Genomic DNA, 12,792 nt, shown 5'->3' with positions numbered 1-12,792 from the left:
CTTCTCTCAGTCATTACGTTTCATTACTTCTTGTTTAAAGTCAATAAATTCCTGACTAGTAGTATCCAAAGAATCTCGATTTTTATGGGTGGCATGTACTGTAGCAACCTATTTTTCAGGTTCTACCAGTTTAACAAATTCGCTTTTCAAATATTTTTTCAATCTTTAAAAATGCAGCAATCATTGCTGATGATGATCGATTATCAAATAATACATTACTTTTTTCAACAAATATATTTTTATAAGCACTGGGGTTTTTGCTCAGGAGATTTTTTTGTGACCGAGTAATTCGTGACCCGGGAGATTGTGGTTCTTTTAGTTCTCGTTCTATTTGTTGCTGCGGTGGAGAAAGATGATAGGAAGGTTTTTGCTCAGGAGGTTCTTTCTCGCTCAGATGGTTTTTTCTTCTTTGTCTTGTTTGCTGGTTTTTCTCCTTCTTTGCAAGTCTTGGATGATATTGTCTTATTTGATTAGTATACGTTTTATATAACTTATCAGTTGTATCTACTTGATTACGATTCTGATGTATACAAAAATCCAATTTTGCCATGCTAAACGAATTACATTATTGATATATTCGAGCTTTAAATATCTGTGTCTGAGAGCATAAGTTCCGGCAGAAAAAGCTCCTAGTTCACGCATGTCAGTCATTTTTTATTACTTGTATACCTTACTGAGTAAATTTTTCCTTAAAATTAACTCCTTTCCTTTCTTTCTTTATTTTTATCTTTTCTGTTTTTTTTTTTTTGTTTTTTTTTTTTGGTTTGTTTTTCATCATCTCCACTTTTAGCAGGAGGAGCTGAGCAGCAACTATTGCGACTGGAAGTTGTTGTAAAAGTCCTTTAGTTTTCTTAGTATATTTAGCAGTCTGTTCTAACGTTGGACGAAGACTTTCAGTAACTACTGCAGCTTTTTCAGTTGCTTCTGTAATAGGTTTAAATATAAAAAATATTTTTATCTTCAGCAAATTCTGCCTGAGATTCATGACGTTCTTGAAGTTTTTGTCTACCAGAATCACGAACAGGAAGAATTTTAAAAAAAAATTGCTCGAGCTAATCTAGCTGTGTAAGACTCCGTACCCGGTGTCATTTATTAATATAATAATGACCTAATTATAGCACCAGAGAGGGTGCAACCTCAGTGAAACGTCCGGTGGGTAAACGAAAACGCGTATACTTTTTAAAAAACACTAACGACAACGATAAAGTAACGAAATAAACTAACTTACTTAGAGAAACTCTCAGTAAAGTTAGAGGCTTTGGTTTGGCGCTACTGACCTAATTTTTTTCATTTTCGTAGGAAGCTTTATTTTTTTCAAAAATGACGTTCCAGCAAAAAAGTCTGTTCACCCTCTCTGCTGCTGAAATGTCTATTCCTACGGTACGGTCTTTGTGTACCATCTCCTGCATGGATTACTCGTACAGCAACCATGTTGCCTACAGTACTAAAGATTATCCGCACGACGATTGGTTAAGGACGACTCCAAAATATGTCGACACATAATGCAGAAGAACCAGTCTCAATCCCACTTTTTTATTTTTATTATTTGTGGGTTTTTTTAAAAATTATTATCTTGAATTGAGAAAAAATTATATTCCACGTATCTAATGTGCGAATATCTACAAAAACACGGCAGAACAAAAATTTACATAAAAAACAACAAAAACAAACAACAATTTATGATAAAGAACAAAAACAAAACATAAAAACAAAAAAAAAAAAAAAAAGGTAAACAACCTGTATCAGCTTAGAAATCTAGTACTTTCAAACTATTTATACACTAGCCAACTAGTTCGAGCATAAGATAGTGTAAGTAAATTTAACGCACATCAGCCGTGCGAAAAAGTTTGTACGGACAAGGAAAACAGCAGCCGTGTGAAATGTCTTTCCGAGTTAAGGTTAACGGCGTAATCACGTTGGTAAAAATAAAGTTGATTACTTTTGCATGACTGTTGGATATCCCCTATTACAGAGAAGTACAACCTCAAAAATATAGTTGGAGAGAGAGAGAGATAGCTTCTTTAAGTGAAATTCGATTAAATATTTTACCAATTTGCATTTATAATACTGCAATCTGGGTACTCCTATCTGTTAAAATTAATTACACTTTATACTTTCTGCTGTGTTCATTTGACGTATGACCAACTATACGGTGTTACGAGCAAGAACGTCCCATAAATATTTAACATGGTATAGGCACACCGTACTTGCAGCTCGTTTTTTTTTTTTACAACCCCACTGTAACTGATGATAGGTCAGTGGAGCAACAACAGCAAACCGGTCTAATTTAATGACACTGAATAGGTTGGTGACTTCAAACTTCTTGTGATAAATGAGAGCAATGATACGGACAATAATATCCGCAGGACGTAGGACGATTTTGACCCAGAGTCGTCGCTACCGTAGTGAAGATACGCATCCCACCGTTGTCAGAGGTAAGCTACTTGATAAATAACACATTCAGGTACATGTGCAAAAAGCACAAGACTAAATTCCTTCATTACAATGCCAACGGGATGATGGGGACGGTTTTATTTGTTTGAAGGACATGTCGGGCCACAATGGCTTACTAGGCAAGTGCAACGAGCGAATGGACTACTGTCACAATGTTATTGGTCGGCTGAAAATCAGGTTATCAGCAGGCGCAGTAAGACCTGTCGAGCGTTAGCGTGGTGAAATTGTCTGGCAATCCTCTTAAGTATGGCAATACGTTTAATAGTTGGGCATACAAAGTCGACTGCCTGGCTTAAGCATCGCTATCAAATTGATTTCTCTTAAAATATCAGCGTTGGTCCTTAAATTATGGAAAGCCGCAAGTACCCGGCGATCATCAATTTTTTTTTCCCTATATGTTTATATGGGTAACAATTAGCGGCTCCGACAACAATTAGCGGCTCCTAAAATGACGATGATTACATTCTTTCCCTTTATTTTGATATGGAGTGGCTCCTACTACAGTTAGCGGCTGCTAAAACACTTTTTTAATCTTCGGCTCCGTTAATAAAAATCACAGTTAACGGCTCCAAAATATCGGAAGCTCAATCTTCTAACTATAATCACAAGAGTAAGGGGCCGTCCATTTAGTACGTACGCATGGGGTAGAGGGGGGTTAACCCAAATGCATACGCTTGCGTATGGGTGGGTGGGTGGTGCGTGTCTACTGATAATGTACGTCCGCACAGGAAACATTGGGGGAGGGAAGACCTCGATAATAAATTGACTAATACATAACCTGTTCGATGTTTGAATTTTAGCGGACACTAGACCAACTGTTTAAAGTTACGCAGCTTATTTCTTTGATGCAGCCAGACATTCAACGTCGGTGGACTAAAGTTTTATTAAATACGTTAATAGTATTAATCCTTTATGGTTTCTGCGTGGATTAACTATAGACCGTTCTTTAGAATGGGGGAGGGGTGCGTCAAGCGTACGTATGTCGGTGGGTGTGTGTGTAAAAAAGGACGCATGTATACAGGGAGGGGGAATGTGTTATGTTTTGCTAAATAACATAAAACATGGTTTGGTCAACTACTTTAATGGCTAGGTTCAGCTGACTCCAAATGAAGAATACCCAAGCACACAAGTTTCTCATGCTAATGTTATCATAAGGCAATTTGAGTGAGAGCCCGGAGCTGACCTCAGGTGACCTGGAACTTTCAGACCATTTGTATCAAAAGAATGTTAATACGGTATATTGCCAAAACTTACCCTAAAATGTGTTTTGTGTTTTTCTTTTAAATTCACATATTCATTTCTCCTCTTCTTTTTAATAAGTTTGTAAATATATTACTTGAAATGAGTTCTATTTTGTACACGAATATATTTATATTTTAAGAGTTTCTGGTGAGTTGTAAAAGTTCTACTAATTGTAGTTAAAATTAAGTTCTAGCCCTATGACACTCACAGCCATTCTTACACTCAAGAAAGCAAATACATGGTGATATATTGGCATCGTCACTTAAATCTATAGTCCTAATATTTTGTTCTTCAATCCAGCTGTTATCACTGCATATAAACTTATGTGACATAACAGATGTATTATTATGTTCTTAAACACTTCCAGATTCTAATCACAAGACACAATTTTTTGTAATTGAGAAAAATTATTGAGTCCATGTAACAAAATCGCTGTATCGTGTAGGCTTTTTTATTAGACGTCCACTCCTTGATCGAATCTCCCTTGTTTGGTGTGGCTTATTGATGACTAATGGCGTCTTGTCATTCAGTTCAGTGACCTCCTTGTTAGTATATTTGTATATATTAAATATCACTGGCAATGTCTCTTGTTTGTAAAAGATGTCTTTGGTTTCTCGTGTATATAGCACCATCCTGTGTTTTCACATCATACAACCTTGGAGTGCTACTTTTTTCTGACGACTACAGCTGGTTCTAAAGATCTTGTCTTCTGATTCTAACTTTGTCTCCGGAAGTCAGATTTGGAAGCTCTTTAGCTGTTCTGTTATACTGTTTAAGAGCTGATTTTTCTTTTCACCCAGTTTGCGCTTTAGGTTTCTCTCGTTCATAACTTGCGGATGTAGCTGTATGTTGGTAGTAGATAAAGTCGATCGAAGTCTTCGACTCATCAGTAATTGTGCCGGAGATCCTATATTATCAACTGGTGTACTTCGATACACCAATATGGATAACTGTGGATCTTTTCCATATCTCTTTGCTTTACTGACAATTTCTTTGATAATTTGAATGTTTCCCTGCTAAACCATTAGACTGTGGATACTTGGGACTTGAAGTAATGTGTTTGAATCCACAGGTTTTTGCAAGCTGACCATATTCTTTGGAGGAGAACTGAAGTCCATTATCACTCCTTGCTTCTCGTGGTATTCCAGGTCTTGCAAAAACTGACTTTGTATGTGTGATTACTGTGCTTGCTCGTGTATTTTCTAACTTGGCTACTTCAAAATATCTGGAGCAACAGTCTATTATCAAGACATATTTGTAATTATTCCACATAAGTAAATGAGTCTCGGATTCGCCCAATGTGGGTATGTGAGAAAGTTTGCCAGTAGCTTCTCGAGCGTCGGTGGTTCTTTCTGGGGATTTCCCGGGTTCTTCCTCCACAATTAATACTGGCCGCCATTTATAGCCTATCGTGTGCTGAAAAATGGCGTTTAACCCTGCAACAACAACAACAACAACAACAACATAAGTAAATCTGTTCCAACCATTTCCCATGGTGCACTAGGTTGTGTAGACAACAATGGGTCTTTTCTTATCTGACTTTCTATATTCCTGGCAAGTAGAACAATTCAGTACTGTGTCTGCAGTCTGTGTATTCATGCCAAGCCAATACATAATGTCTCTTGCTTCTTGCTTTGTCTTCTCAATGCCCATACTACTTTTGTGAAACTCTTTTAGCATTTCTTTCTGAAGAGCATCTAGTATCTTCTCTCCTTTTAGAACTAATCCATCCATTTCTGAAAGTTCATTTCTGCAGTTCCAGAAATTTCTGATTTTAAAAGGTACGAGATGTTTATCATTAGGTCATCCCTTTTGAATCATTTCTCTTAATTTGGTCATTTTATTATCACGTTTAGTTCCATTCTTTATTGCTTCTAACTGTGTATCTGCAGTCTGTATATTTGACATGATCATGTGCACATAACATTCAATTTCACTGTGTTCATTTCAGATGTTTCCGTCTGTCTCTCTGCTCTCGACTATGTATCTGCTACTCTTTTCCAGGACAACACGTTAAGTCTAAACTGTACTTCTGCAGTCTTAAAAGCATTCTCTGAAGTCTAGGTGGTGAAGCAGATAGAGGTTTCTTGAGGATTGATTCCAGAGGTTTATGATCCGATTCAACTTGTACTTGACGATCATAAGTATATTAAATCTTTCAAGACCAAATAACGCAGCAAGCAGTTCTTTCTCGATCTGTGCATATCTTGTTTCTGCAGCTGTCAAAGAACTTGATGCAAATGCATTGCCTTTGTCACTGTTCCTACAAAAGACGTTTCTTTCTCTTCACTAGAGTATTCTTGCATGCCATGCACACGTTTTGTCTTGCAGCATTTCAAAAAATGATGCTGTTTTTGACACGTGTAGCAAGTTTTTCCATAGACTGGACACCTGCCTTTTGCATGTAATTTGCCACATTTACCACAGTTGAATAATCTGGAGTCTGATTTCATACATAACATTAATGCTTTCTTTGGTTGTGTCATTTACTTTTCTTTTTTCTTCATTTTGACACCTTGAACTTCAAATGCAGCTGCTTCATTTTGCATACTTGGAATCTCCTTTTTTGGATTCTTCGTCTGATCTTCATATAGACAGTGCTTTTTGTAATGGCAGATGATCTTCTCGTAAAAATCTTTATATTATTTTATCAGAATTAATCCCACAGACAATTCTTTCTTTGGTCATTTTATCCTGTAGATTTTTCAAATTTGCAGTTCTTTGCAATCAATTTAAGTTCAGACACATATTGGGCAATGTTTTCATTCTTTTGTTGGATTCTTGTATTGAATCTGTGCCTTTCTACTGTAATGTTCTGCTTCGGACTGCAATAGTCCTCAAACTTCTTGATAAGTGGAGTAATTTGTTCAGCTTCATTGGCCTCAAATTTAAATGTGGTGTAAATGTCTCTACCATCCTGACCAATAATATATAGTAAAGCACTCGATTTTTCTTTGTCTTTTTTATATGCAAGTGCAACATCTAAGTAAAACTGCATAGTCTGCTTCCACCACCTCCACGTTTCTGTTAGATGGTACAAATTAAAGTCCATTTCAGGTGGCTGACTGAGTTTTTCCATGATGTCACAGTTAACACATAAACTTATGCATCCATATTTTAGCATTGTTATGGAGATATACTTCCTAATGGTATAAATCCAACTAATTCCAAATTTCTGACACCATGTTATGTTTTGCTAAATAACAAAAAACATAGTTTGGTCTAACTACTTTAATGGCTAGGTTCAACTGACTCCAAATGGAGAATACCCACGCACACTAGTTTCTCAAGCTAATGTTATTATAAGGCATGTAGGGCTACAACCGAGTGAAAGCCTGGAGCTGACCTTAGGTGACCTGTAAATGGCAGACCATTTGTAGCAACATAATGTTTATACCGTCTATTACCATGGGGGTGGGGGGCGAGTGACCGAGTGGTCTAAAGCTCTCTCCGTTACGGATCACTGCCATCTCACCTCTGTCTGCGTGGGTTCGAGTCTCGGAATGGGCCAATGTGGGTATGTGAGAAAGCTTGCCAGTAGTTTCTCGTGGGTCGGTGGTTCTTTCTGGGGGTTTTACGGGTTTTTCCTCCACCATTAATACTGGCCGCCATGTATAGCCTATCTTGTGCTGAAAAATGGCATTAAACCCTACAGCAACAACAACAACCATAGAGGGGTCAAGCTGTGCCAGATTTTTGTGGATTGTGGATGGTCCCTTGTCACGTAAAAGTGGTCCAGAACCCTCAAGAAGAAAAGGGTACAGATCACCCATGACTACTTCAATAAAAAAGTGGTCCAGAAACCCCATTACACAGTAATATAGATAAAAGGGGGCTCTTTCGACGACTCTTTATCACGTAATCATAAAGTGGCCCAGAACCCCCATTTTATCAGACTACTGAAATTTTATCAAACCTTCAGTACCGTACTTATGAACTTATCAGTACTATCTGACAAGTACATGTTTTGTTAATATCAAGCAGTATCGGTGTTTTCTCAGACCATCAGTACCGTACTTCTGAACTTATCGGTGCTATTTGACACATACATGTTTTGATAATATCAAGCAGTATCGGTGTTTTATCGAACCATCAGTACCGTATTTATGAACTTATCTTTACACGTTTTGGTTAAATCAAGCAGTATCGGTGTACTAAATAAAGTCCACATTAAAATTTAGACTTTCACCCTGACTTGCATTCTGGGAATCTAAAGACGATGTTGCAGATGCCATTGGTATTTAATATAATTATACAATATCACATATAGTTGTCAACAATATTGTTATGTTTATCCTTGTTGTTATTGGTTATGTTATCATGGATTTTGGATTTTAAAAAATAGTTTCAACAATCTCACTATCAAAAGATTTGCTTGTATTACTGAACATATCCTCCATTTTTATTTCGGTACGCTATATTTCATTGCTAGCCTTGGGAGATCATGTCGTTATTTAAAAATATTTTGTGCTTTGTCAGCATATTTTTCTTACCGTACCATTTTGTTATTGAATTAATGGAATTACAACCAGTCTGCTTTCGTACAACACATTTATCGCAAACCGGGTTGGTTTGATGCTCTACGATACACCACGGCAGATGACGAAGGCTGATCCTTGGGCAAGGCACTGTGCTTCAATTACCTCGGCACTAAGTAACCTACTTGTGTTTATGTGCCGTAAAGCACCAATCCAAAACAAACCGAGAGAATTCACTGTCGCATACTAATGCAAGATATACTTTTTAAAGATCTAAAAAAAACAAGTGACCTTTCCAATAAACCATATCGTTGCCTATGTGTTGTTTTGAGTAAGGTTCATAAGCGATTCAGACAATAGCAAACTACCGTGCATAGTTTTCAAAGTCCTCGGGTTCAGATTTATTAACTTTGGTAAAGTTTCTTACAAGGAGAGTGTGGAAAGACATTGACTCTAGTAAGGTCATATGCCCAAGATTGACTCTAGTAAGGTCTTAAATCCTACAGTGTATACATTTCTTTAATATTAAGAAACTCTATTATAATCAAATTTAAAAATGGCGACATGAGTATGCGTTCTGACCGAATGACTAAGTTTGGTTCGTGTCTCAAACTGTGCAGAACAGACACTCTAATTTTGTTCCAGTAAACAACACACACACACACACACACACACACACACACACACGTACACACACACACACACACACATGCATGATGCATTCAATTAACATCGTTTTTAATGTGTTGAAGTGTTGGTATAAATCAATTTGATGTACAAAAAGCAGCAAATAAAAGCAAACACTATACTGGCATTTCTAAAAAGAACCGTGTTAGAGAATGGTTTTGTGGTTTGGGATCCGTACTACACTTATGATGTAGATAGAATGGAGAATGTCCAAGGCCAGGAAGCTAGATTTGTAACTGGTGACTACAAAACAAGGGAAGCAAGATGCGTCAGCAAATGTTGACTGACTGACATGGGTCTACCAACACTCAAAGAACGGACTAATATGATCGGTCTTTCATACCTCAATAAAGTAGTTGAGAGGATAGTGACGGCTCTTTCACAAATATATCTTTAAAACAAGACAAAAGCACCATATTAAAGCCTAATTTTTTCTTAATTTTGAAAATATACACATTGTAGAAAACAAGTAACAAAAACAGTATATGTTTCGTAGTTAAGCAATGTATAGAACATAACAATTTAGACATTCTTTCTTCTTAAAAACAATTGTGGAATGGAATCACCATAGAGACAGTGTTACATGCAGTGGAGAACTTAGATAGCTCTTGAACAATTCTACTAACTTTTTAGTGGTTCTCTCTCTCTTTCGGTGCAGATTTATGCCGTAACGGGCCATCCAGTTAGTATGTACGCGAAAATCTGGCAAAGCTTGACCTCTCACCCCTCCCTGTACACATGCGTACTTTTTTACACTCACCACCCCACCCTCCAACCCCGCGTACGTAGGCTTGACCACAAGAGTCTGACGTTTTATCAGTAATGTATGGCGAAATCTCTGACAACGTGAAATCGCCTTATCGGTAATATTAATCTATAGCACGGCTTATATTTAATCCACGCAGAAATCATAAAGGATTAATAATATTAACGTGTTTAATAAAACAGATTGTCCACCGACGCTGAATGTTTGGCTGCATCAAAGAAATAAGCTGCGTTAACTTTAAAAACTTTGTCTAGTGTCCGCTTAAATTCCAACGCCGACTGAATCCAGTCGAACAGATTATGTATTAGACAAATTATTATCGAGGTTTACCCCCCCCCCCCCCCGTTTCCTATGCGTACGTACATTATCAGTAGCCCCCTCCCCATGCAAGCGTATGCATTTTGGTTCCCCCCTCCATGCGTACGTACTAAATGGACGGCACCTAACTTGCCCTGTACTGTATGCATGCAAATTCAGATTCAGAAAAACTATTGGTTTGCCAAATTATGATAAGTAAATGGCATATGAATACGCATATGGTTTCAACGGTTGGACTATTGCTTCTACAATATCTAGAGCAGTGTTGAATTTCCACTTATTAATCATTATTAAAAAAAAAGAAAATAGCCAGAAAATATAAATAATTCCGTTTTCTAAATGACTACACAACTTTATTAAAATCCCTCTGCTTTTCCTTTAATCTCTCTCTCTCTCTCTCTCTCTCATGCATAAGGCACACATACACGGAAACCAGTGAAGTGTGAGAAAAAAGAGCTTGAGGCGGATGAAACCTTTGAACGTACACCATGTAAACTACAAGTAAACGCATCGTCTGAATGGTTCATGTAACCTTGCCATGATGTTTATCTTTTAGCAGTGCTGTCCAGTCCGCGGCCCACGGGCCGCATGCGGCCCTCGGGCTTATTTTAAATGGCCCGCCTGAGCTCGAACAGCTATATAATCGTTGCTTCTCAGTTTTCTGCTGCGGCCCTCGGCTTCAAGAAAAATATTTTTCAGTGGCCCATGGTGTAAAATAGATTGGACGTCACTGATCTAAAGATGCACGTCGGAACTGTTCATGTGTACTTGCCTTGGGGTTTATCTGTAGCATACACGTTGGAATGGTTCGTGTACACTTGCCATGGGGTTTATCTATATCATGCAGGTCGGAATGGTTTAGGTACCCTTGCCATGGGGTTATCTATAGCATGCACGATACCGATGGTTCACAGCTGCAAACTCCTGTCGAGACCGTACAGTAAATTTCTTAGTTAGGAGGCACACACATACTGAAATCTAGTATTATGGGTGGGGTGGGGTGTGTGTTTTGTTTTGTTTTATTTTTTAAATATTAAAATGTCAGAAAGCCGCTCTTCCTCTCTGTCTCTCTTTCTCTCTCATTGTGTTGGTTGGTTTGGCAGCACACTATTCAACCAACAGATAAACCAGTTAGATTAAGGCAACTGTAGCGTATGCACCTTCAAATGAATTTTACCGATTTAGTTGCATATATGTGCCAGAATACTAAGACAGTTTGATAATGATGCGGAAACGCCTGTGAACTGAACTTAAGAGTTTCCAACGTTGGTAATCAAGCGAACCAATCAAATCACAGCGTTATACCATTGCACTTTATGTGTGAAGATAGTACATGCAAGAATGGTGAGGTCATACGAGCCAGTGAATATAAAAGCTTGTATCATAGTCGATAAGGAAAAGAGACTCCGATGTAAAAAAAAATTAAACAATGATACATAAAGACTTAAAATGTATCTGAAAACCATATATATATATATAGAAAAAAGACATGTCATTGTAGTAACAGATCAATAATAGATAACCAAATTAGGATAATAGCTGTTGAGAAAATTCTGAAAGTAAGATGAGAAACCTGACTTTACAAAGACGTACGTCTTCATCTGGTTTGTGATACACATATGTTTATCAGGAACTAAACAAATAAGGAATACACAAAAAATTCCTAATTATTCATATTTATTCGTTGTACGTTTGATCGTCACTTGAATTCAATTAAGCTTACAATTTATATCATTTACTTCTCCTGTATATCATATAAATTGAAATAATTTAATATATATGTCAGATTGCAGATTTAATTTGTTTGACACATTTCCCCCTTTGTTGCAGTAGACTCTCAATTCATATTTGGAAGAAAAGATAAATATTAGATTAACTTATGCGATTATTTAGAAAAGCGTTCACTTCTAACTGATCCTACTAAGTGTTCTGTCTGTCTGTCTGTCGCTCTGTCTGTCTCTCTCTCTCTCTCATAAAAATGTTTCACTTTCATCCCACACATGCATTTTTGAAATCCAGGCTTCAACTGTATAGTCTTTAGCATGTATATAGTATTCAGATGCTTTGCCCACTAATGTATCTATCTATCTATATATCTATCTATCCCTCCATCCATCTATCTGTCCACACACACACACACACACGCGCGCGCGCGCGCGCATATCAAATGAACCACGAGCTTTTATGAGGCATAAAAATAAATCAATACGTTATCGGTCTGACAGCCGTTAACGAGAGTACTCTTTATTGTTCTGATTGATTTTGGATTTTCCAGTCGGGTGAGCGGGGGGCGGGAAATAACAAACCTGTTTCAGTTAGGCAAACTTAAGTACGTGCAACACCAATTCATCGAAGTTACTATACATTTCTATAAAGCCAACATGAAGTTCGTAAACTCTAAAAATTATTGCAAACAATACCACTAACAGCACTTTGGAACAATGTGTAGTTTGACGTGTAGAGTTTAAAAGCTATTGCCATGAAAACTTGTGGGTACACATTGTGTATGGTTGTTGTTAAATAGGTTATTATGGTGCTGTTGGTTGGCGCTGTCCGTGCGTATGGGGGGGGGGGGTATCTACTGATAATGTACGCATAGGAAACGGGGGAGGGGGGGACATCGATATTAATTTGTCTAATGCGTAACCTGTTCGACTGTCAGTCGGCTTTTGAATTTTAGCGGACACTAGACAAAATTTTGAAAGTTATGCAGCTTATTTCTTTGATGCAACGTCGGTGGACTATATGTTTTATTAAACACGTTAATATTATTAATCCTTTATGGTTTCTGCGTGGATTAAACATAGACCGTTTTATAGACTTCGGGGAGGGGGTGGTGCGTCAAGC

The 12,792-nt window shown here is 37.5% G+C and overlaps 1 protein-coding gene across 1 annotated transcript in view; it reads left to right on the top strand.

Annotated features, from left to right (window-relative positions):
• The first annotated feature begins 2,172 nt into the window (after positions 1-2,172).
• Positions 2,173-12,792, top strand: part of LOC149773171 (uncharacterized) — an 82,437-nt gene continuing 71,817 nt past the window's right edge. Inside the window, exon 1 of the mRNA XM_089946734.1 lies at positions 2,173-2,435. Coding sequence (XP_089802860.1) covers positions 2,333-2,435 — 103 coding nt within the window. The 5' untranslated portion in view covers positions 2,173-2,332. The remainder of the gene's footprint in view (positions 2,436-12,792) is intronic.

Source organism: Sinohyriopsis cumingii, unplaced genomic scaffold, assembly GCF_028554795.1.
Source record: "Sinohyriopsis cumingii isolate HCF-2022 unplaced genomic scaffold, ASM2855479v2 utg000873l, whole genome shotgun sequence".
Classification (NCBI taxonomy): Eukaryota; Metazoa; Mollusca; class Bivalvia; order Unionida; family Unionidae; genus Sinohyriopsis; species Sinohyriopsis cumingii.
Note: the sequence above shows the minus strand (reverse complement) of the source record. Positions and strands in the feature narration are given on the sequence as shown.